Here is a 25,663-nt window from a genome sequence, read left to right as displayed (position 1 = left end):
AGAGCACGAAGAGCGAGGAGGGCGTGAAGAGCGTGAAGAGCGAGGAGGGCGTGAAGAGCACGAACAGCGCGTCAGACGGGCCGTGGGTGAAGAAGCAGCAGAACCTCCTGGATTCCGAAGCAGAGAAACCAGAAGAGTCGCCGTACTGGAGCCCGTGTCGCGCAGACCTAAAGCAGAAAGACGAGAACGAGGAGGTTTTACCGGGAAACGAGTCGAGATCGAGTCCGTCCAAACTCAAACCGACGCTGCCCAAGAAACCGGACCTGGGGATCCTGACGCTGCTGGACCGAAGCAAGCGAACGGAGGAGAAAACCTCCCCCAGGCGGAATCCAGACTCACCACGAAGAGACAAGCCTCCCGTCCCGCTCAAGAAACCCACTCTACCGAACGTGGAGAACGAGGAGAACGTGGAGAACGTGGAGAACGAGGAGAACGTGGAGAACGAGGAGAGCGGCGGAGACGTTTGGACGGCGCGGAGAAACGAAGACGGTTTCACGAATCTAAAACCAAACGCTTCGGGAAACTGCGGCGTGAACGTGAACGTATCGGGAGGTTTCACTGAAGGAAGTGCGAGAGGTTTGCTCTGGGAAACCTGGAGGAAAAGTGGAAGAACTTCAGGAAACTGTGGACAAGTCTGGACTCCTGCCACCTTGGAAAGTCAGGAGAGAAACCAGGAGGAACATTCAGTTTCTCGTTTTGAAGCCAACAATCCGCTCTGTTGGATCGAGAATCTGGAAAACCTCGGCTCTTACAGACATCGTGTGGCGGCGAACGGCGGCGTTTGGAGTCCGAGGAACGCAGAGAAGTGTGGGGAGTTTGTGGAAGGAGAGAGGGATTCCAGAGGTTTTCATGAGGAGGCGGGGTTCGAAAACGAGGACCAGAAGCACGACATCGAGGGGAACGTGAGGAGTTCACGAGGTGGATTCGAAAGGTTTGAAAAGCAGACGATGTTCGCACGACATCACAGCGAAGCATCGACGCCACAAGGAGAGACTTTTCCAAATGTGCAGAATCAAACCGGCCCTGGAGCGAAAAGCACTGAAGGAAACGCGCTCAGTCCTGGTCAGAGCCCACGAGGCTCCTGGGAGGTCCAGGGCTCCGCGAGGAGTTTGAAGAACGACAGTCTGGAGGAAAGTGCAGACGTTTGGCAGAGGAACGAAGCTTCTGTGAGACGCTCGGGCGCTTCCCGGAGGCGGGACATGCGCTCGTCTCTGGCCGAAGACGACGAGTTAGAAATGGAGGCGGCGGCGGTGAAGAAAAGGCCGCGACGCCGCAGGAAACCCAGCGGACGCCTCCTGATGACCACGCAGAAGTTCAGCTCCAGCTCGTCGTCTCTGAGCTCGTCCGACAGCGACAGCGAGGGCGGAGCCTCAGAGGAAACACGCCGGAGCTGCCTGTCCCTCAGCAGCGCCCTGTCCACCGACAGCCTGAAGGGGGAGCTGTCTCTGCCCGACCTGCTCATCCAGGAGCCAGGAGAACGAGACACAGGTCAGTCACGGCTCAGTCATTTAGAAACAGAGCCTTAGCTTTCAAATGAGCCTGGAAACTCCAGCCCAGAAGCTTTTAGATTTAGGTAAAACCAAACTGAAGCGTTAAGAGGCTAAAGGCAAAGATCTGTCTTTGTCCAAACTCCAAAACTCACTTCTGTTTCAGTTCTGTTTCTGCTCGAATTCTAAAGTCACATGACCAAAGTCACATGACCAAAGTCACATGACCACTTCCATCCCTGGATTTAGGCCTAGTTTAGCCCCGGCTTTATCCCCGGTTTCAGACCTGGTTTCAAGTCTGGCTTTAGCCCGGTGTTAGCCCAGCTTTAGTCCGGCTTTAGTCCGGCTTTAGTCCGGCTTTAGTCCGGCTCTGGCCCTTGTTTAGCCCCAGCTTTGGCCCTGGTTTTACTCCGGCTTCAATCTGGTTTTAGCCCCATCTTTAGTCCGGCTTTAGCCCGGTGTTAGTCCGGTGTTAGTCCGGCTCTGGCCCTGGTTTTAGTCCAGTTTCAGTCCGGTTTTAGTCCGGCTTTAGCCTGATTCTGTCCCTGACGTGCTGCGTTTCCTCCGCAGACGTGTTCGGCGCCGTGGAGGCGGATCATGTGACCGTGGCGGCTCAGACTCGCAGCACAGACGACCTGTTCGCCGTCATCCACAGGTAAAAAAACTACTTTAAAAACTTTAAAATAAAACTTTATTTAAAAACACAATAATGACGTCGTCTGTTCGTCCAAACCCTCACGTCAGTGCGGTTTGGGAGGAAACCTGAAGAGCCAAGGTAAAGTACACGCAGTACCTGTCGTAGTACCTGTCGTAGTACCAGACGCAGTACCTGTCGTAGTACCAGATGCAATACCTGTCGTATTCCCTCAGTGGGTAGTTGTAGTACTGCAGTATTTTCTAGACTCCTTAGATTCCGATTTGAAAGGAAACGCAGCTAAAGCTAACGTGGCTAACGTGGCTAACGTGGCTAACGTGGCTAACGTGGCTAACGTGGCTAACGCTCCAGTCATTCTGAACTGCACATGGGGACCAGGGCCCAAATGTTCACATGGATTTGGGAACCAATCACAGAGCGAGGAGGGCCGGCGAGACGATGACGAGTTATTCGATATACGGAAGCTTCTAGAAGTTTATTTACGGATTTAAAAAAAGAAGTTTATTTACGGATGCAACATGAAGCAGCAGCAGCAGACGCGATGGAGTTTTTCGATCGAGCTTTAGGCCAAGTTCTAAATAGTTTAGCACAAAAGTTTACACTTTACGTCAGACGTCTCATACGATGATGCGATTGGCTGTGGCCTCGTGCAGACGCATTCGTATCGCCCAATAAACGGCCATGGACGATCGTAAACCCCGCCTCTCCTCCGAGAACAGGAACTGGTCCCCAGACTAAACATCACACGTGATTTCAGTCTGCGTTAGCCAGGCTAGCTACAAAACAAACCCATCTATTTTCTTCCCCGGTCCTGGCCGGGTGGTGGCGCCCCCTGCAGGCGGGGGGTCCACAGAAGGATCAGGCTGTTGGTTCTGTTGGGCTCTCATCATCTGACCCGTCACTGAGGACCTGTTTGTCCTGGGAGAACCTACAGCAGAGGCTAACCCTAAACCCTAACCCTACAGCAGAGCCCTGGTTTAGGTTCTTTTATCGCTCGTGTTTCTGGTTTAGTTTCTGGTTTAGTTTCTGGTTTAGTTTCTGGTTTAGTTTCTGGTTTAGTTTCTGGTTTAGTTTCTGGTTTAGTTTCCTTTATGGCTCGTGTGTTTCTGGTTTAGTTTCTGGTTTAGTTTCTGGTTTAGTTTCTGGTTTAGTTTCTGGTATAGTTCCTGGTTTAGTTTCTTTTATCGCTCGTGTGTTTCAGGTCGAAGAGGAAGATGTTCGGCCGTAACGACTCTCTGTTCTCTCGCCGCGTGACCCCTGACCCCCGCCGTGCCGCGCCCCGACATGTGACTCCGCCCACTCTGGGCTTCAAGGCGCTGCTGCTGAAGAAGGGCGGCCATCTTGGCTCTGGGCGGCGTCTGTCGGCCGTGGAGCGACTCCTCCTCCGGCGCCCGCGGCCTCAGACGCCGCCGGCCTCGGCCGCTCGCTGGAGCTCGCCGCGGCCCCGCCTCCTCGCCGCTCCCATGGCAGCCATCTTGGAACGCCACGAGGAAGAAGACGAAGCAGACGAAGCAGACGAAGCAGACGACGATGTTTTGGTTTTCTGAGTTTACGGAAACAGAGACTCACAAAACATGTACAATTCTGTAAAAGTTTAGTTTTTTTTACTTTTCCTAAAAGTGTAAAGTTGAAAATGATGGAACCGTTAAAAATCCAACATGGCGGCGTCCCGGTCGTTCCCGCTCGCACGAATCACAGGTTTTATCAAAGACTAAACTAAACCAGCTCAAACTCCAGATTTGATTGTAGTTTTTAGTGTTTGTGTTGATTTCTTCAGATTGTTTCCATCAGTGATTTATTGAGCTTTGAACCGAAAAACAAACTCGTTTTTCACTGAGAATGAGTTTATAGAGTTCAGGAATGTCCAGTTACCATGGAGATCCGCCATCTTTGCAGCTGTTAGCATACATTTAGACTAGCATTAGCTAAAACAGTATAAAAAGTGGAGAAAAAACCAGTGGAACGACTGCGTTAGCGGCTCAGTCACTGCTGGGAAATATAAGAGTTTTAATGTGAACAATAACTCCATTAGTTTAACTTTTAAAATCTCCATTAGTTTAACTTTTAAAATACTCCATTAGTTTACAATGGCTGCTCCTCCCATAATGCTTAGCGACATCACGTTCCCAAACTCTATTCCTGAACTAAAGCAGATGTAAAGAAATCCCTCTGAACAAACGTGGGACTAAACAGAGTAAAGCACATTCCCCGGCCTCGCTTTGAAAACCTGACACACATTTAAAGTGAACGTTTCCGGTTTGTTCTGCAGCCGCGTCTTTAAAGTTTCTGTAAACGTAGCTCGAGCTCTCGTAGCTACGATGGAAAAGTGCAATAACTGAAACTGTCAGTTGTAAAAATGTTCTGTTTGTTTTGAGTCTTTGATAAAGATCTTTTCAAAGTCACGTTTTCAGGAAGTTTAATAAAATCTCTTTCATTTTGTGGTTTGTGTTTTTGTGAAAAGTGAATCACAAACATTGGCTTTAAAGACTTTATTTACAGGGTGTTGCATAAGTCCGGCCTGTAGGTGGCGCTGTTGAACACGTGGTCATCGCTGTGATTGTCCTGGTGCCCTTGAGCAGGACACGCATCGTTCACGTGGAGACAAAGTTCTGTCTGTTTTCAATAAATAAATAAATCATCTGGTTTGAGTCTGGAGAGTCTGGGTCAGGACCGGACCGGGTCTGGGTCAGGACCGGGTCAGGACTGGACCGGCTCCAGCTGGGCGGCGGCTGGAGGAGCCGCCACCGTCTCTCCGCTCATGAACAGCTCCTGCAGTGAGTGAAACATGAATGATCTTTAATGAAATCAGTGACAGGTCAAAGGTCAGCAGGTCAAAGGTCAGCAGGTCAGACCCACGTCAGGACGATCTCCTGGACATGGATGTTTATGTTTGTCAGTATATTCACATCCTGGTACCTTGTCGTAGATGACCCTGACGACGAGGGAGCAGCTGGGACACGTGGCCTCCTCCTCCCCGTTCTCCAGGTCCTCCTGAAACACGGGTTTGGGATTCGGATCAGATACATGTGTTTATATCATTACATTACACACATTATTATTACTGTTTGATATGAGGTATATTTGTGTTTGTTTACACAGTAGACCAGAGTGAACCCCCTCCTTTCACTGTGTCCAGGTCAATCCTTTTGTTTGTTGATCTGGTCTAGTTTAGTTGCCTCTTGTTTACTTGACCTGCTGCCTGATGAGTGGGAACACCTGGAAACACCTGGGAACACCTGGAAACACCTGGTGTATCTGGGCTGCAGCACTGGGGGGGGGGGGATGTTTCATTTGTTATTTATGGTTTATTTAGGTTCATGTGATCAGTTAAATTGCTGTAACATGATTTGATTATTGTTTGTATCATGTGTTATTGCTTATATACTTTATTGTTTTGGTTGTTTTCGGGTCCCACCTGTGACCCCCCCCTTACCTGAGGGCCAGTGGTGCGTCCCAGGGGTGAGAGGTGGAGGGAGGGGCAGTTTGCTTTACCCTAACCCTGAGTTTGTTTAAGTTCAGTCCTCGGCATTTTCCTTCTGACTGATCGTTCCTGTTCTTGTAAAGACCTTTCTGAGCATTATTGTGACGCCTCCTCGACCAAACACCCGGTAACGATTCTACACCGGAGAGTTCGGGAACCTTTAACTTGTCCCTGTTATTCTAATGTTTAAAGAGATTAAACCATCTTCTGACCCCGGTGTAAACCCGTCCCAGACCAGGACTACAGCGGCCCTGTATCCGCACTTATTCCACGTTCTAACTGAAGACGTGACGCAGTGTTGTGGTCCGTTAGCATTAGCCGTTAGCATTAGCCGCTAGCTCACCCGGCTGATCGCGAACCGGTCTCCGCACGGACACGGGAAATAATACGTCTCCGTTTCTTCATCGAACTCGAAGTCCTCGATCTCCACCTCGTCGTGAAACACCGACATTTCCCGCGCTCCTGGATTCCGCTTTATTCAGTAACGTCACCGGAGCCACGTTAGCGAGAGCCCAGCCTGCAGCATGGTGCGCACTTCCGGACTACAAACTGACGTCACGGTGACGCTCAGCACCCGCCAAAGTGAGCTCAAATGTTAGCCTAGCTCTTTACTCCAGTTATGGGCGGTTTTATCTGAATTTACGATGAAGTGTTTGTTTTATATGAAGTTTACCTTTATCCTGAGAATAATAGGATTTTATATTTTAGAGGAAAAGCCCGAAAAAAACTCCACAACGTGAAACGCCTTCGTCTCGAGACCAGCAGGTGGCGCCATTTCACAGCATTCAAGGAAACGAGGTTAAACTTTATACTTTTTCATCTTTTAAAGCTGCTCTTTTTATTGTTAATGTCTGTAATTCTCTACATTATGATTGTTTAGACTGAAACTAAATGTAAAACAATGATCATGATCACTTTATCACGGATCAACGCGCTTCTCGGGCCTTCATTTGGTTAAGTCAGTCACAGAAATGTCTTTATTTGGTTAAGTTAGTCACAGAAATGTCTTTATTTGGTGAAGTTAGTCACAGAAATGTCTTTATTTGGTGAAGTTAGTCACAGAAATGTCTTTATTTGGTTAAGTTTGTCACAGAAATGTCTTTATTTGGTGAAGTCAGTCACAGAAATGTCTTTATTTGGTTAAGTTAGTCACAGAAATGTCTTTATTTGGTTAAGTTAGTCACAGAAATGTCTTTTTTTGGTTAAGTCAGTCACAGAAATGTCTTTATTTGGTTAAGTTAGTCACAGAAATGTCTTTTTTTGGTTAAGTTAGTCACAGAAATGTCTTTATTTGGTTAAGTTAGTCACAGAAATGTCTTTATTTGGTTAAGTCAGTCACAGAAATGTCTTTATTTGGTTAAGTCAGTCACAGAAATGTCTTTATTTGGTTAAGTCAGTCACAGAAATGTCTTTATTTGGTTAAGTTAGTCACAGAAATGTCTTTATTTGGTTAAGTTAGTCACAGAAATGTCTTTATTTGGTTAAGTTAGTCACAGAAATGTCTTTATTTGGTTAAGTTAGTCACAGAAATGTCTTTATTTGGTTAAGTTAGTCACAGAAATGTCTTTATTTGGTTAAGTTAGTCACAGAAATGTCTTTATTTGGTTAAGTTAGTCACAGAAATGTCTTTATTTGGTTAAGTCAGTCACAGAAATGTCTTTATTTGGTTAAGTTAGTCACAGAAATGTCTTTATTTGGTTAAGTCAGTCACAGAAATGTCTTTATTTGCGTAACCATTTGATAAACATGACATTTGATCCTTTATGTGGTAATTTGTGCCTAAACTTTGGAGAGAGACGAAACAAACGTCACTAAAACAAACAGAGATCAGCCTTTGCCCAAAGTCCAGGCTGAGCCCCGGGTTAGACCTGCTCTAGTCCTGATTCTAGTCCCAGGTCAGACTCGCTTTAAAGCCCTTCTTTCCCTGGATTATCCCGTTTTAACTGTAGTGACTTTTCTGTTGTTTCAGACCCGCCTTTGGCCCTGGAGCTGGAGAGAGATGAAAACTCTAACCCTCGTTTCCCTGATCTATGCCGTCGGCTGCTGCCTGGCGGAGAACGGTGAGACTTTAGCATCAAACATGTTTCTGTGACTAAAACTAAAGTCAAGGCCGTTATTGAGGCTTAAACTGTGACTAAAACTAACGTCAAGGCGGTTATTGAGGCTTAAACTGTGACTAAAACTAAAGGCAAGGCGGTTATTGAGGCTTAAACTGTGACTAAAACTAAAGGCAAGACGGTTATTGAGGCTTAAACTGTGACTAAAACTAAAGTCAAGGCGGTTATTGAGGCTCAAACTGTGACTAAAACTAACGTCAAGGCGGTTATTGAGGCTCAAACTGTGACTAAAACTAACGTCAAGGCGGTTATTGAGGCTTAAACTGTGACTAAAACTAAAGTCAAGGCCGTTATTGAGGCTTAAACTGTGACTAAAACTAAAGGCAAGGCGGTTATTGAGGCTTAAACTGTGACTAAAACTAACGTCAAGGCGGTTATTGAGGCTCAAACTGTGACTAAAACTAAAGGCAAGGCGGTTATTGAGGCTTAAACTGTGACTAAAACTAACGTCAAGGCGGTTATTGAGGCTCAAACTGTGACTAAAACTAACGTCAAGGCGGTTATTGAGGCTTAAACTGTGACTAAAACTAAAGTCAAGGCGGTTATTGAGGCTTAAACTGTGACTAAAACTAAAGGCAAAGCGGTTATTGAGGCTTAAACTGTGACTAAAACTAACGTCAAGGCGGTTATTGAGGCTTAAACTGTGACTAAAACTAAAGGCAAAGCGGTTATTGAGGCTTAAACTGTGACTAAAACTAAAGGCAAGGCGGTTATTGAGGCTTAAACTGTGACTAAAACTAACGTCAAGGCGGTTATTGAGGCTTAAACTGTGACTAAAACTAAAGGCAAGGCGGTTATTGAGGCTTAAACTGTGACTAAAACTAAAGTCAAGGCCGTTATTGAGGCTTAAACTGTGACTAAAACTAACGTCAAGGCGGTTATTGAGGCTCAAACTGTGACTAAAACTAAAGGCAAGGCGGTTATTGAGGCTTAAACTGTGACTAAAACTAAAGGCAAGGCGGTTATTGAGGCTTAAACTGTGACTAAAACTAAAGGCAAAGCGGTTATTGAGGCTTAAACTGTGACTAAAACTAAAGGCAAGGCGGTTATTGAGGCTTAAACTGTGACTAAAACTAACGTCAAGGCGGTTATTGAGGCTTAAACTGTGACTAAAACTAAAGGCAAAGCGGTTATTGAGGCTTAAACTGTGACTAAAACTAAAGGCAAGGCGGTTATTGAGGCTTAAACTGTGACTAAAACTAAAGGCAAAGCGGTTATTGAGGCTTAAACTGTGACTAAAACTAAAGGCAAAGCGGTTATTGAGGCTTAAACTGTGACTAAAACTAAAGGCAAGGCGGTTATTGAGGCTTAAACTGTGACTAAAACTAAAGGCAAGGCGGTTATTGAGGCTTAAACTGTGACTAAAACTAAAGGCAAGGCGGTTATTGAGGCTTAAACTGTGACTAAAACTAACGTCAAGGCGGTTATTGAGGCTTAAACTGTGACTAAAACTAAAGTCAAGGCGGTTATTGAGGCTTAAACTGTGACTAAAACTAAAGGCAAGGCGGTTATTGAGGCTTAAACTGTGACTAAAACTAAAGTCAAGGCGGTTATTGAGGCTTAAACTGTGACTAAAACTAAAGGCAAGGCGGTTATTGAGGCTTAAACTGTGACTAAAACTAAAGTCAAGGCGGTTATTGAGGCTTAAACTGTGACTAAACTCTGCAGACGTTTGTGTCGATTAAAAACTAAACCCAAAGTAACAGAAGGGACTAAAACATGAACTTCAGTGACATCGTTCAGTGGGCGTCTTTATCTTCACGTGTTTATATTAGGGTGAATATGGGTAAAGTGGGACACGTAACTTTAATCTAAAACTAAAAATACAAACACACTGAATAATTAGAATGTGCAGGATTAGAAAATAAAGGTTTTGTGGATATTAATTCACTTCATATGTGGTGGCGAACCATAATCTACCACCAAGTAGTGAAAAAGGGAATGGATCTGCAAACAAAACATGTTTATTATTTATACTTTTATTTTTATAAGAGATTTTATCACTGTCCCACTTTACCAATGTGCTATTGGCAAAGTGGGACAGTGTATTTTTGTGGAACATCCTGGGTATTCGGTGTTTCTTTTATTTACACATCTTCAAATCAGATCAATTTAACTCTGTATTTCTTGTTTTGATCACATTTCTGACTGAAGTTTTAACTGTAGTTCTTGTTCACTATGAACTCTTGATCTCCGTTTAGCAACATTTCAACATTAAGTTGTTCTTTGAGGTTTCTAAGTTCTTTAATTGTAGATTTTTTTTAGATATCGGTTATATATATATTTCTTTTCAAATCTTTAACACATGTTTGTTCTAACTTCACCAATCAAAGGCCTGAGTTCACAGATTCACATGTGTTTTTTTGGGCGTGTCCTTCATGTTATTCCTCACTTATTTATAAACAAAAGTAAATCTGATGAAGGCACTTTACTGTATTATTCGTCCATTGTTCTGTCACTCTTGTTTTCAGTTTATACCAAAGCTCCCGGTTAGTTCTTCCACACTGGAACATGTCTGACAGCTCAGGCTGCACATCAGACACAGGTCCATGATGGGCCCATGTCTCACACAACAGTTAGAACAACCATTACAATGATTATTATTATTCATAACCTCTTCACATGTTCAAAAAAGGAGTTGCTACAATAATATTAATGATTTTGAAAAATACCATGTTAATAGTGTCCCACTTTACCAATAGCACCTCGAAAGTTATCATTGGACCAACCTGTGTTTGAGGCAAAATTTTAGCTTCTGTGTTAAACATTTTTCCTCCACTGGTGTAAAATAGAATCTAAAGCTTTTTAAAAATATACAACATTAAAGACTTTGGTATTTAATTCCAAACCTGAAAAGAGATGAAAAACTGAATTTCAAAAACTGTCCCACTTTACCCATATTCACCCTAATTATTTGAATTGTAAGTTTAGATTTAGCCGAACCGCACGGGAAATAAAGATGCTTTCACAAAATCTGGACTAAAACCAGTGTTTATTTTGACACATATTTTAAATCAGTTTGAATCTTTTGATTAAAATGTCATTTAATCATTTTCGTGGTAAATGGTCTCAACTTCAAGTCTAGTTTTAGTCGACTTCGCATTTTAAATATTTACTTTAATGACCTTTAATCCTGCCCCTGGACCAACGGCATCAAAACTTGGATTTAAACAGAGGAGATTCATTTTTCCGAGACCGGTTTGGTTTAACGGCACCAGACGTGCTCCAGAGAATAACTGTTTCCTTTGTGTTGGTGCAGTGTTCATGGATGGCCAGCAGGCGGCGCAGCTGCTGCAGCGGAACAAACGAGCCAATCAGATGTTTGAGGAGATGAAGCCAGGTAAAAACTTGTATATCTGTGTTAGAATGTCCTTCAAAGCCTCAAATGTGTCTTGTTCTCACAGGAAACCTGGAGCGGGAGTGTGTGGAGGAGATCTGTGACCACGAGGAGGCCAGGGAGGTGTTCGAGCAGACGGTCCCCACGGTCAGGACCCCCTCACTCACTGAGAAACCACACCAGGGTGCTAGGGAGCTATAACAGGGTGTTAAGGGACTATACCAGGGTGTTAAGGGACTATACCAAGGCGCTAAGGGACTATACCAGGGTGTTAAGGGACTATACCAAGGCGCTAAGGGACTATACCAGGGTGTTAAGGGACTATACCAGGGTGTTAAGGGACTATACCAGGGTGTTAAGGGACTATACCAGGGTGTTAAGGGACTATACCAGGGTGTTAAGGGACTATACCAGGGTGTTAAGGGACCATACCAGGGTGTTAAGGGACCATACCAGGGTGTTAAGGGACCATACCAGGGTGTTAAGGGACCATACCAGGGTGCTACGGGACTATACCAGGGTGTTAAGGGACTATACCAGGGTGTTAAGGGACCATACCAGGGTGTTAAGGGACTATACCAGGGTGTTAAGGGACTATACCAGGGTGCTACGGGACTATACCAGGGTGTTAAGGGACTATACCAGGGTGCTACGGGACTATAACAGGGTGTTAAGGGACCATACCAGGGTGTTAAGGGACTATACCAGGGTGTTAAGGGACTATACCAAGGCGCTAAGGGACTATACCAGGGTGTTAAGGGACTATACCAAGGCGCTAAGGGACTATACCAGGGTGTTAAGGGACTATACCAGGGTGTTAAGGGACTATACCAGGGTGTTAAGGGACTATACCAGGGTGTTAAGGGACCATACCAGGGTGTTAAGGGACCATACCAGGGTGTTAAGGGACCATACCAGGGTGTTAAGGGACCATACCAGGGTGCTACGGGACTATACCAGGGTGTTAAGGGACCATACCAGGGTGTTAAGGGACCATACCAGGGTGTTAAGGGACTATACCAGGGTGCTACGGGACTATACCAGGGTGTTAAGGGACTATACCAGGGTGCTACGGGACTATAACAGGGTGTTAAGGGACCATACCAGGGTGTTAAGGGACTATACCAGGGTGTTAAGGGACTATACCAGGGTGTTAAGGGACCATACCAGGGTGTTAAGGGACCATACCAGGGTGTTAAGGGACTATACCAGGGTGTTAAGGGACTATACCAGGGTGCTACGGGACTATACCAGGGTGCTACGGGACTATACCAGGGTGTTAAGGGACTATACCAGGGTGCTACGGGACTATACCAGGGTGTTAAGGGACTATACCAGGGTGTTAAGGGACTATACCAGGGTGTTAAGGGACTATACCAGGGTGTTAAGGGACTATACCAGGGTGTTAAGGGACTATACCAGGGTGCTAGGGGACTATACCAGGGTGCTAGGGGACTATACCAGGGTGTTAAGGGACTATACCAGGGTGTTAAGGGACTATACCAGGGTGCTAGGGGACTATACCAGGGTGCTAGGGGACTATACCAGGGTGTTAAGGGACTATACCAGGGTGTTAAGGGACTATACCAGGGTGCTACGGGACTATACCAGGGTGTTAAGGGACTATACCAGGGTGTTAAGGGACTATACCAGGGTGCTAAGGGACTATACCAGGGTGCTAAGGGACTATACCAGGGTGCTACGGGACTATACCAGGGTGTTAAGGGACTATACCAGGGTGTTAAGGGACTATACCAGGGTGCTACGGGACTATACCAGGGTGTTAAGGGACTATACCAGGGTGCTAGGGGACTATACCAGGGTGTTAAGGGACTATACCAGGGTGCTACGGGACTATACCAGGGTGTTAAGGGACTATACCAGGGTGCTACGGGACTATACCAGGGTGTTAAGGGACTATACCAGGGTGTTAAGGGACTATACCAGGGTGCTACGGGACTATACCAGGGTGCTAAGGGACTATACCAGGGTGCTACGGGACTATACCAGGGTGTTAAGGGACTATACCAGGGTGCTACGGGACTATACCAGGGTGCTAAGGGACTATACCAGGGTGTTAAGGGACTATGCCAGGGTGCTAAGGGACTATACCAGGGTGCTACGGGACTATACCAGGGTGTTAAGGGACTATACCAGGGTGCTACGGGACTATACCAGGGTGCTACGGGACTATACCAGGGTGTTAAGGGACTATGCCAGGGTGTTAAGGGACTATACCAGGGTGCTACGGGACTATACCAGGGTTTGGGATTAGGGCCAAAGTAATTTAATTTGATATATTTATTTAAAACTCTCAAATAGCCTCTAGTACGGCCCGGCGCAGGGCAATGCAGTCGTAGTAATGATAGTATTACGATACTTAGTCCTGTCCTCAGCCCTGATAAACACAGGCCTTAAACCTGTGATGTTTGTGTTTCAGGAAACCTTCTGGACCAAGTACCTGGGTGAGTACTGCAGTATTGTAGTATCTGATAAAGTACCACACTACTGTAGTGTCTGATAAAGTACTGCAGTATTGTAATATTTGATAAAGTACCACACTACAGTAGTATCTTAGAAAGTACTGCAGTATTGTAATATATGATAAAGTACCACACTACTGTAGTATCTGACAAAGTACTGCAGTATTGTAGTATCTGATCAGTACTGCAGTATTGTAGTATCTGATAAAGTACCACACTACTGTAGTGTCTGACAAAGTACTGCAGTATTGTAGTATCTGATAAAGTACCACACTACTGTAGTGTCTGACAAAGTACTGCAGTATTGTAGTATCTGACAAAGTACTGCAGTATTGTAGTATCTGATCAGTACTGCAGTATTGTAGTATCTGATAAAGTACCACACTACTGTAGTGTCTGACAAAGTACTGCAGTATTGTAGTATCTGATAAAGTACCACACTACTGTAGTGTCTGACAAAGTACTGCAGTATTGTAGTATCTGACAAAGTACTGCAGTATTGTAATATCTGATAAAGTACCACACTACTGTAGTGTCTGATAAAGTACTGCAGTATTGTAGTATCTGATCAGTACTGCAGTATTGTAGTATCTGATCAGAACTGCAGTATTGTAGTATCTGATCAGAACTGCAGTATTGTAGTGGAGGTTAAAGCCGTGGGTTAGTGTTTGATCAGATCCTCCTCAAACAAATCAAAGTCCAGATGAGTCGTCTGTCACAGCAGCGCCTCCTCCTGGACACTCACAGCTTCACACTCACAGCTTCACACTCACAGCGCCTCCTCCTGGACACTCACAGCTTCACACTCACAGGTTTCACACTCACAGCGCCTCCTCCTGGACACTCACAGGTTTCACACTCACAGCGCCTCCTCCTGGACACTCACAGGTTTGTTTTCTTTCAGATTGTAAAGGGACGGAGCTGGAGAGGAACGTGGACACGGTTCGACAGATCCGAGACTGTGTGGAAGGTACTGTCGTGCGTGTGTGTGTGTGTGTCTGTGTGTGTCTGTGTGTGCGTGTGTGTGTGTGTGTCTTTGTGTGTGTGTGTGTTTGTGTGTGTCTGTGTGTGTGTGTGTGTGTCTTTGTGTGTGCGTGTGTGTGTGTGTGTCTGTGTGTGTGTGTGTGTTTGTGTGTGTGTGTGTCTGTGTGTCTGTGTGTGCGTGTGTGTGTGTGTGTGTTTGTGTCTGTGTGTGTGTGTGTGTTTGTGTGTGTGTGTGTGTGTGTGTGTGTGTGTGTCTGACCCCGTGTCCCCTCTCCGTCTGTGTTTCAGGGCGGTGTGTGTGTGTATACTGTATGTATGTTGTGTGGGGACCTGACCCTGTGTCCCCTCTCTGTGTTTCAGGGCAATGTGTGTGTGTGTGTGTGTGTGTATATACTGTATGTGTGTGTGTGTGTGTATATACTGTATGTGTGTGTGTGGGGACCTGACCCTGTGTCCCCTCTCTGTGTTTCAGGGCAATGTGTGTGTGTGTGTGTGTGTGTGTGTGTGTGTGTGTGTGTGTGTGTATATACTGTGTGTGTGTTGTGTGGGGACCTGACCCCGTGTCCCCTCTCTGTGTTTCAGGGCGGTGTGTGTGTGTGTGTGTGTGTGTGTGTGTGTGTGTATATACTGTATGTGTGTTGTGGGGACCTGACCCTGTGTCCCCTCTCCGTCTGTGTTTCAGGGCGGTGTGTGTGTGTATGTGTGTGTGTATATACTGTATGTGTGTTGTGTGGGGACCTGACCCTGTGTCCCCTCTCCGTCTGTGTTTCAGGGCGGTGTGTGTGTGTGTGTGTGTGTGTGTGTATATGCTGTATGTGTGTTGTGTGGGGACCTGACCCTGTGTCCCCTCTTTGTCTGTGTTTCAGGGCGGTGTGTGTGTGTATATACTGTATGTGTCTTGTGTGGGGACCTGACCCTGTGTCCCCTCTCCGTCTGTGTTTCAGGGCGGTGTGTGTGTGTGTGTGTGTACATACTGTATGTGTGTTGTGTGGGGACCTGACCCCGTGTCCCCTCTCCGTCTGTGTTTCAGGGCGGTGTGTATGTGTGTGTGTGTGTGTGTGTACATACTGTATGTGTGTTGTGTGGGGACCTGACCCCGTGTCCCCTCTCCGTCTGTGTTTCAGGGCGGTGTGTGCTTGGGACCGGAGTGAACTACGCAGGAAACATGAACATCACTCGGTCTGGACGAATCTGTCAGCGCTGGGCTGGCAGCTACCCCCACCCCATCATCAGGTAACCAGGGCAACCACATAACCACGCCCCAAACCACGCCCCATCATCAGGTAACCAGGGCAACCACATAACCACGCCCCAAACCACGCCCCATCATCAGGTAACCAGGGCAACCACATAACCACGCCCCAAACCACGCCCCATCATCAGGTAACCAGGGCAACCACATAACCACGCCCCATCATCAGGTAACCAGGGCAACCACATAACCACGCCCCAAACCACACCCCATCATCAGGTAACCAGGGCAACCACATAACCACGCCCCAAACATTTGGGAGATAAAAAACATAAATTAAAGAAAAACAGGTTTTATTTCAGTAAATAACTAAATAACTAAACTATACAGTTTTGGACTTGACGTTTATCAAAGTTTGAGTTGGATATTTGACTCCGAGCCTCCACATCTGTTTCAGGGAGTTTAACGTGAGCGAAACGCCGGAGCTCCAGGAGAACTTCTGCAGGAACCCGAACCTCCAGGAGCAGCCGTGGTGCTTCACCACCGACCCCACAGTCCAGAAGGAGCCCTGCATTGTGCCCCAGTGCGGTGAGGCCTTAACCTTAATCTGCTGTGTTCAGGTCTAACATGTCTCTCTGTGTTCAGGTCTAACATGTCTCTCTGTGTTCAGGTCTAACATGTCTCTCTCTCTGTGTTCAGGTCTAACATGTCTCTCTCTCTGTGTTCAGGTCTAACATGTCTCTCTGTGTTCAGGTCTAACATGTCTCTCTGTGTTCAGGTCTAACATGTCTCTCTGTGTTCAGGTCTAACATGTCTCTCTGTGTTCAGGTCTAACATGTCTCTCTCTCTGTGTTCAGGCCGGCCCTTTGTTCCTCCCGTCCTCCTGCAGAAGCCCCTCCCCTCAGTCTCTCTGTGTTCAGGTCTAACATGTCTCTCTGTGTTCAGGTCTAACATGTCTCTCTCTCTGTGTTCAGGTCTAACATGTCTCTGTGTTCAGGTCTAACATGTCTCTCTCTGTGTTCAGGTCTAACATGTCTCTCTGTGTTCAGGTCTAACATGTCTCTCTGTGTTCAGGTCTAACATGTCTCTCTGTGTTCAGGTCTAACATGTCTCTCTCTGTGTTCAGGTCTAACATGTCTCTGTGTTCAGGTCTAACATGTCTCTCTCTGTGTTCAGGTCTAACATGTCTCTCTGTGTTCAGGTCTAACATGTCTCTCTGTGTTCAGGTCTAACATGTCTCTCTGTGTTCAGGTCTAACATGTCTCTCTGTGTTCAGGTCTAACATGTCTCTCTCTGTGTTCAGGTCTAACATGTCTCTCTGTGTTCAGGTCTAACATGTCTCTCTGTGTTCAGGTCTAACATGTCTCTCTGTGTTCAGGTCTAACATGTCTCTGTGTTCAGGTCTAACATGTCTCTCTCTGTGTTCAGGTCTAACATGTCTCTCTCTGTGTTCAGGTCTAACATGTCTCTGTGTTCAGGTCTAACATGTCTCTCTGTGTTCAGGTCTAACATGTCTCTGTGTTCAGGTCTAACATGTCTCTCTCTCTGTGTTCAGGTCTAACATGTCTCTCTCTGTGTTCAGGTCTAACATGTCTCTGTGTTCAGGTCTAACATGTCTCTCTCTGTGTTCAGGTCTAACATGTCTCTCTCTGTGTTCAGGTCTAACATGTCTCTCTCTGTGTTCAGGTCTAACATGTCTCTGTGTTCAGGTCTAACATGTCTCTCTGTGTTCAGGTCTAACATGTCTCTCTCTGTGTTCAGGTCTAACATGTCTCTCTCTGTGTTCAGGTCTAACATGTCTCTGTGTTCAGGTCTAACATGTCTCTCTGTGTTCAGGTCTAACATGTCTCTGTGTTCAGGTCTAACATGTCTCTCTCTCTGTGTTCAGGTCTAACATGTCTCTCTCTGTGTTCAGGTCTAACATGTCTCTGTGTTCAGGTCTAACATGTCTCTCTCTGTGTTCAGGTCTAACATGTCTCTCTCTGTGTTCAGGTCTAACATGTCTCTGTGTTCAGGTCTAACATGTCTCTCTCTGTGTTCAGGTCTAACATGTCTCTCTCTGTGTTCAGGTCTAACATGTCTCTCTCTCTGTGTTCAGGTCTAACATGTCTCTCTGTGTTCAGGTCTAACATGTCTCTGTGTTCAGGTCTAACATGTCTCTCTCTCTCTGTGTTCAGGTCTAACATGTCTCTCTCTCTGTGTTCAGGTCTAACATGTCTCTCTGTGTTCAGGTCTAACATGTCTCTCTCTGTGTTCAGGTCTAACATGTCTCTCTCTCTGTGTTCAGGTCTAACATGTCTCTCTGTGTTCAGGTCTAACATGTCTCTCTGTGTTCAGGTCTAACATGTCTCTCAGTGTTCAGGTCTAACATGTCTCTCTCTCTGTGTTCAGGTCTAACATGTCTCTCTGTGTTCAGGTCTAACATGTCTCTCTGTGTTCAGGTCTAACATGTCTCTCTGTGTTCAGGTCTAACATGTCTCTCTCTGTGTTCAGGTCTAACATGTCTCTCTCTCTGTGTGTTCAGGTCTAACATGTCTCTCTGTGTTCAGGTCTAACATGTCTCTCTGTGTTCAGGTCTAACATGTCTCTCTCTCTGTGTTCAGGTCTAACATGTCTCTGTGTTCAGGTCTAACACGTCTCTCTGTGTTCAGGTCTAACATGTCTCTGTGTTCAGGTCTAACATGTCTCTCTGTGTTCAGGTCTAACATGTCTCTCTGTGTTCAGGTCTAACATGTCTCTCTGTGTTCAGGTCTAACATGTCTCTCTGTGTTCAGGTCTAACATGTCTCTCTGTGTTCAGGTCTAACATGTCTCTCTGTGTTCAGGTCTAACATGTCTCTCTGTGTTCAGGTCTAACATGTCTCTCTGTGATCAGGTCTAACATGTCTCTCTCTGTGTTCAGGTCTAACATGTCTCTCTCTCTGTGTTCAGGTCTAACATGTCTCTGTGTTCAGGTCTAACATGTCTCTCTCTCTGTGTTCAGGTCTAACATGTCTCTCTGTGTTCAGGTCTAACATGTCTCTCTGTGTTCAGGTCTAACATGTCTCTCTGTGTTCAGGTCTAACATGTCTCTGTGTTCAGGTCTAACATGTCTCTGTGTTCAGGTCTAACATGTCTCTGTGTTCAGGTCTAACATGTCTCTCTGTGTTCAGGTCTAACATCTCTCTGTGTTCAGGTCTAACATGTCTCTGTGTTCAGGTCTAACATGTCTCTCTCTGTGTTCAGGTCTAACATGTCTCTCTGTGTTCAGGTCTAACATGTCTCTCTGTGTTCAGGTCTAACATGTCTCTCTGTGTTCAGGTCTAACATGTCTCTCTGTGTTCAGGTCTAACATGTCTCTCTCTGTGTTCAGGTCTAACATGTCTCTGTGTTCAGGTCTAACATGTCTCTCTCTGTGTTCAGGTCTAACATGTCTCTCTGTGTTCAGGTCTAACATGTCTCTCTGTGTTCAGGTCTAACATGTCTCTCTGTGTTCAGGTCTAACATGTCTCTCTCTGTGTTCAGGTCTAACATGTCTCTCTCTGTGTTCAGGTCTAACATGTCTCTCTCAGTGTTCAGGTCTAACATGTCTCTCAGTGTTCAGGTCTAACATGTCTCTCTCAGTGTTCAGGTCTAACATGTCTCTCTCAGTGTTCAGGTCTAACATGTCTCTCTCAGTGTTCAGGTCTAACATGTCTCTCTCTCTGTGTTCAGGTCTAACATGTCTCTCTGTGTTCAGGTCTAACATGTCTCTCTGTGTTCAGGTCTAACATGTCTCTCTCTGTGTTCAGGTCTAACATGTCTCTCTGTGTTCAGGTCTAACATGTCTCTCTCTGTGTTCAGGTCTAACATGTCTCTCTGTGTTCAGGTCTAACATGTCTCTCTGTGTTCAGGTCTAACATGTCTCTCTCTCTGTGTTCAGGTCTAACATGTCTCTCTGTGTTCAGGTCTAACATGTCTCTCTGTGTTCAGGTCTAACATGTCTCTCTGTGTTCAGGTCTAACATGTCTCTCTCTCTGTGTTCAGGTCTAACATGTCTCTCTCTGTGTTCAGGTCTAACATGTCTCTCTGTGTTCAGGTCTAACATGTCTCTCTCTCTGTGTTCAGGTCTAACATGTCTCTCTGTGTTCAGGTCTAACATGTCTCTCTCTGTGTTCAGGTCTAACATGTCTCTCTCTGTGTTCAGGTCTAACATGTCTCTCTGTGTTCAGGTCTAACATGTCTCTCTGTGTTCAGGTCTAACATGTCTCTCTGTGTTCAGGTCTAACATGTCTCTCTGTGTTCAGGTCTAACATGTCTCTCTGTGTTCAGGTCTAACATGTCTCTCTGTGTTCAGGTCTAACATGTCTCTCTCTCTGTGTTCAGGCCGGCCCTTTGTTCCTCCCGTCCTCCTGCAGAAGCCCCTCCCCTCAGTCTCTCTGTGTTCAGGTCTAACATGTCTCTCTCTCTCTGTGTTCAGGCCGGCTCTTTGCTCCTCCCGTCCTCCTGCAGAAGCCCCTCCCCTCAGTCTCTCTGTGTTCAGGTCTAACATGTCTCTCTGTGTTCAGGTCTAACATGTCTCTCTGTGTTCAGGTCTAACATGTCTCTCTGTGTTCAGGCCGGCCCTTTGCTCCTCCCGTCCTCCTGCAGAAGCCTCTCCTCTCAGTCTCTCTGTGTTCAGGTCTAACATGTCTCTCTCTCTGTGTTCAGGCCGGCCCTTTGCTCCTCCCGTCCTCCTGCAGAAGCCTCTCCTCTCAGTCTGTCTGTGTTCAGGTCTAACATGTCTCTCTGTGTTCAGGTCTAACATCTCTCTCTGTGTGTTCAGGTCTAACATGTCTCTCTGTGTTCAGGTCTAACATGTCTCTCTGTGTTCAGGCCGGCCCTTTGCTCCTCCCGTCCTCCTGCAGAAGCCCCTCCCCTCACTCGACTGCCTCCTGAACCAGGGTCTGGATTACTCGGGGAACCTGGCGGTGACCCTGAACGGTCACTCCTGCCTCCTCTGGAGTTCTCCTCGGGTCCAGGCTCTCAGCGCAGACAAAGAGTTCCTCCCTGAGGTCCGGCTGCCCCAAAACCACTGCAGGAACCCGGACGAGGACCCGGAGGGGCCCTGGTGCTACGTGGAGGTGCAGGGGAACGTGACGGTGGACTACTGCGATTTACAGCTCTGTGGTAACCATTACTGCTACTACTATTACTACTATAACTACTATATTCAACTACTATTACTATAACTACTATAACTAATATAACTATATCTACTATTACTATAACTACTATAACTGCTATTACTATAAATACTATAACTACTATTACTATAACTACTATTACTATAACTACTATTACTATAACTACTATAACTACTATAACTACTATAACTACTATAACTATTACTACTATTACTACTATAACTACTATAACTACTATACCTACTATTACTATAACTACTATAACTATAACTACTATAACTACTATAACTACTATAACTACTATAACTACTATAACTACTATAACTACTATAACTACTATAACTACTATAACTATTACTACTATAACTACTCTACCTACTATTACTATAACTACTATAACTACTATTACTATAACTACTATTACTATAACTACTATAACTACTATTACTATAACTACTATAACTACTATAACTACTATAACTATAACTACTATTACTATAACTACTATAACTACTATTACTACTCTACCTACTATTACTATAACTACTATAACTACTATTACTATAACTACTATAACTACTATTACTATAACTACTATAACTACTATAACTACTATAACTACTATAACTACTATTACTATAACTACTATAACTACTATAACTATAACTACTATAACTACTATTACTATAACTACTATAACTATAACTACTATAACTATAACTACTATAACTACTATAACTACTATTACTATAACTACTATTACTACTATAACTACTATTACTATAACTACTATAACTACTATAACTATAACTACTATAACTACTATTACTATAACTACTATAACTACTATAACTACTATAACTACTATAACTACTATAACTATAACTACTATAACTACTCTACCTACTATTACTATAACTACTATAACTACTATTACTATAACTACTATAACTACTATAACTATAACTACTATTACTATAACTACTATAACTACTATAACTACTATAACTACTATAACTACTATAACTACTATAACTATAACTACTACTACTATAACTACTATAACTACTATAACTACTATAACTACTATAACTACTATAACTATAACTACTATAACTACTCTACCTACTATTACTATAACTACTATAACTACTATTACTATAACTACTATAACTACTATAACTACTATAACTACTATAACTATAACTACTATAACTACTCTACCTACTATTACTATAACTACTATAACTACTATAACTACTATAACTACTATAACTACTATTACTACTCTACCTACTATTACTATAACTACTATAACTACTATTACTATAACTACTATAACTACTATTACTATAACTACTATTACTATAACTACTATAACTACTATAACTACTATAACTACTATAACTACTATAACTACTATAACTACTATAACTACTATAACTATAACTACTATAACTACTCTACCTACTATTACTATAACTACTATAACTACTATTACTATAACTACTATAACTACTATAACGACTATAACTACTCTACCTACTATTACTATAACTACTATAACTACTATAACTACTATAACTATAACTACTATAACGACTATAACTATAACTACTATAACGACTATAACTACTCTACCTACTATTACTATAACTACTATAACTACTATAACTACTATAACTAATATAACTATTACTACTATTACTACTATTACTACTATAACTACTATAACTACTATACCTACTATTACTATAACTACTATAACTATAACTACTATTACTATAACTACTATTACTATAACTACTATTACTATAACTACTATAACTACTATAACTACTATAACTATAACTACTATTACTATAACTATAACTATAACTACTATAACTACTATAACTACTATAACTACTATAACTACTATAACTATTACTACTATTACTACTATAACTACTATACCTACTATAACTACTATACCTACTATTACTATAACTACTATAACTACTATAACTACTATAACTACTATAACTACTATAACTACTATAACTACTATAACTACTATAACTACTATACCTACTATTACTATAACTACTATTACTACTATAACTACTATAACTACTATTACTACTATAACTACTATAACTACTATACCTACTATTACTATAACTACTATAACTACTATAACTACTATAACTATAACTACTATAACTACTATAACTACTATAACTACTATAACTACTATAACTATAACTACTATAACTACTCTACCTACTATTACTATAACTACTATACCTACTATTACTATAACTACTATAACTACTATAACTACTATAACTACTATACCTACTATTACTATAACTACTATTACTACTATAACTACTATAACTACTATTACTACTATAACTACTATAACTACTATACCTACTATTACTATAACTACTATAACTACTATAACTACTATACCTACTATTACTATAACTACTATAACTACTATAACTACTATAACTACTATTACTATAACTACTATAACTACTATTACTATAACTACTATAACTACTATAACTACTATAACTACTATTACTATAACTACTATAACTATAACTACTATAACTACTATAACTACTCTACCTACTATTACTATAACTACTATAACTACTATTACTATAACTACTATTACTATAACTACTATTACTATAACTACTATAACTACTATAACTATAACTACTATAACTACTATAACTACTATTACTATAACTACTATAACTATAACTACTATAACTACTATAACTACTCTACCTACTATTACTATAACTACTATAACTACTATTACTATAACTACTATTACTATAACTACTATTACTATAACTACTATAACTACTATAACTACTATAACTACTATAACTACTATAACTACTATTACTATAACTACTATAACTATAACTACTATAACTACTATTACTATAACTATAACTACTATAACTACTATAACTACTATTACTATAACTACTATAACTACTATAACTACTATAACTACTATAACTACTATAACTATTACTACTATTACTACTATAACTACTATAACTACTATACCTACTATTACTATAACTACTATTACTACTATAACTACTATAACTACTATTACTATAACTACTATTACTATAACTACTATAACTACTATAACGACTATAACTACTCTACCTACTATTACTATAACTACTATAACTACTATAACTACTATAACTACTATAACTACTATTACTATAACTACTATAACTACTATAACTACTATAACTACTATAACTACTATAACTACTATAACTATTACTACTATTACTACTATTACTACTATTACTACTATTACTACTATAACTACTATAACTACTATAACTACTATAACTACTATTACTATAACTACTATTACTATAACTACTATTACTATAACTACTATAACTACTATAACTACTATAACTACTATTACTATAACTACTATAACTATAACTACTATAACTACTATTACTATAACTATAACTACTATAACTACTATTACTATAACTACTATAACTACTATTACTATAACTACTATAACTACTATAACTACTATTACTATAACTACTATAACTACTATAACTACTATTACTATAACTACTATTACTATACCTACTATTACTATAACTACTATAACTACTATAACTACTATAACTACTATAACTATTACTACTATTACTACTATAACTACTATAACTACTATAACTACTATAACTACTATAACTACTATACCTACTATTACTATAACTACTATAACTACTATAACTACTATAACTACTCTACCTACTATTACTATAACTACTATTACTATAACTACTATAACTACTATTACTATAACTACTATAACTACTATAACTACTATAACTACTATAACTATAACTACTATAACTATAACTACTATAACTATAACTACTATAACTACTCTACCTACTATTACTATAACTACTATAACTACTATTACTATAACTACTATAACTACTATTACTATAACTACTATAACTACTATTACTATAACTACTATAACTACTATAACTACTATAACTACTATTACTATAACTACTATAACTACTATAACTACTATAACTACTATAACTACTATAACTACTATAACTACTATTACTATAACTACTATAACTACTATTACTATAACTACTATAACTACTATAACTACTATAACTACTATAACTACTATAACTACTATTACTATAACTACTATAACTACTATAACTACTATAACTACTATAACTACTATAACTACTATAACTATAACTACTATAACTACTATAACTACTATAACTACTATAACTACTATAACTACTATAACTACTATTACTATAACTACTATAACTACTATAACTATAACTACTATAACTACTATAACTACTATAACTACTATAACTACTATTACTATAACTACTATAACTACTATTACTATAACTACTATAACTACTATAACTACTATAACTACTATAACTATAACTACTATAACTACTATAACTACTATAACTACTATAACTACTATAACTACTATAACTACTATAACTACTATAACTACTATAACTGCTATGGTTTAGTCCGGACTTAAACCCGTGACTCGTGTCTCCACAGAGGACCTGGTTTAGTCCGGACTTAAACCTGTGACTCGTGTCTCCACAGAGGACCTGGTTTAGTCCGGACTTAAACCCGTGACTCGTGTCTCCACAGAGGACCTGGTTTAGTCCGGACTTAAACCCGTGACTCGT

General features: G+C 42.0%; 2 protein-coding genes across 2 annotated transcripts in view; one reads left to right on the top strand and one right to left on the bottom strand.

Moving 5' to 3' along the window:
* Positions 1-4,803: 4,803 nt before the first annotated feature.
* On the bottom strand, positions 4,804-6,144 carry dph3 (diphthamide biosynthesis 3). Its single transcript, XM_079581936.1, has 3 exons — positions 5,967-6,144; positions 5,059-5,133; positions 4,804-4,911 (listed from the first exon to the last, which is right to left on the bottom strand). The coding sequence occupies exons 1-3, from the start codon at positions 6,072-6,074 to the stop codon at positions 4,840-4,842; spliced, it is 255 nt and encodes an 84-aa protein (XP_079438062.1). The 5' UTR covers positions 6,075-6,144; the 3' UTR covers positions 4,804-4,839.
* A 1,444-nt stretch (positions 6,145-7,588) lies between these two features.
* f2 (coagulation factor II (thrombin)) overlaps positions 7,589-25,663 on the top strand; it is a 28,367-nt gene continuing 10,292 nt past the window's right edge. Inside the window, exons 1-8 of the mRNA XM_079581552.1 lie at positions 7,589-7,683; positions 11,000-11,080; positions 11,145-11,224; positions 13,518-13,542; positions 14,465-14,530; positions 15,669-15,777; positions 16,194-16,324; positions 20,569-20,862. Of these exons, the coding sequence (XP_079437678.1) occupies positions 7,623-7,683; positions 11,000-11,080; positions 11,145-11,224; positions 13,518-13,542; positions 14,465-14,530; positions 15,669-15,777; positions 16,194-16,324; positions 20,569-20,862 (847 nt within the window). The 5' untranslated portion in view covers positions 7,589-7,622. The remainder of the gene's footprint in view (positions 7,684-10,999; positions 11,081-11,144; positions 11,225-13,517; positions 13,543-14,464; positions 14,531-15,668; positions 15,778-16,193; positions 16,325-20,568; positions 20,863-25,663) is intronic.

The sequence above is a fragment of the Gobius niger genome, assembly GCF_951799975.1.
Source record: "Gobius niger genome assembly, chromosome: 23".
NCBI classification, from domain to species: domain Eukaryota; kingdom Metazoa; phylum Chordata; class Actinopteri; order Gobiiformes; family Gobiidae; genus Gobius; species Gobius niger.
Note: the sequence above shows the minus strand (reverse complement) of the source record. Positions and strands in the feature narration are given on the sequence as shown.

Bases quoted from the DNA above. Each gene is read 5' to 3' on its own strand.
- dph3 (XM_079581936.1), bottom strand. From the start codon at position 6,074: ATGTCGGTGTTTCACGACGAGGTGGAGATCGAGGACTTCGAGTTCGAT. The intron at 5,134-5,966 runs GTGAGCTAGCGG...CCCGTGTTTCAG, and splicing joins ACCGGTTCGCGATCAGCCGG to GAGGACCTGGAGAACGGGGA. The intron at 4,912-5,058 runs GTACCAGGATGT...CACTCACTGCAG, and splicing joins TCAGGGTCATCTACGACAAG to GAGCTGTTCATGAGCGGAGA.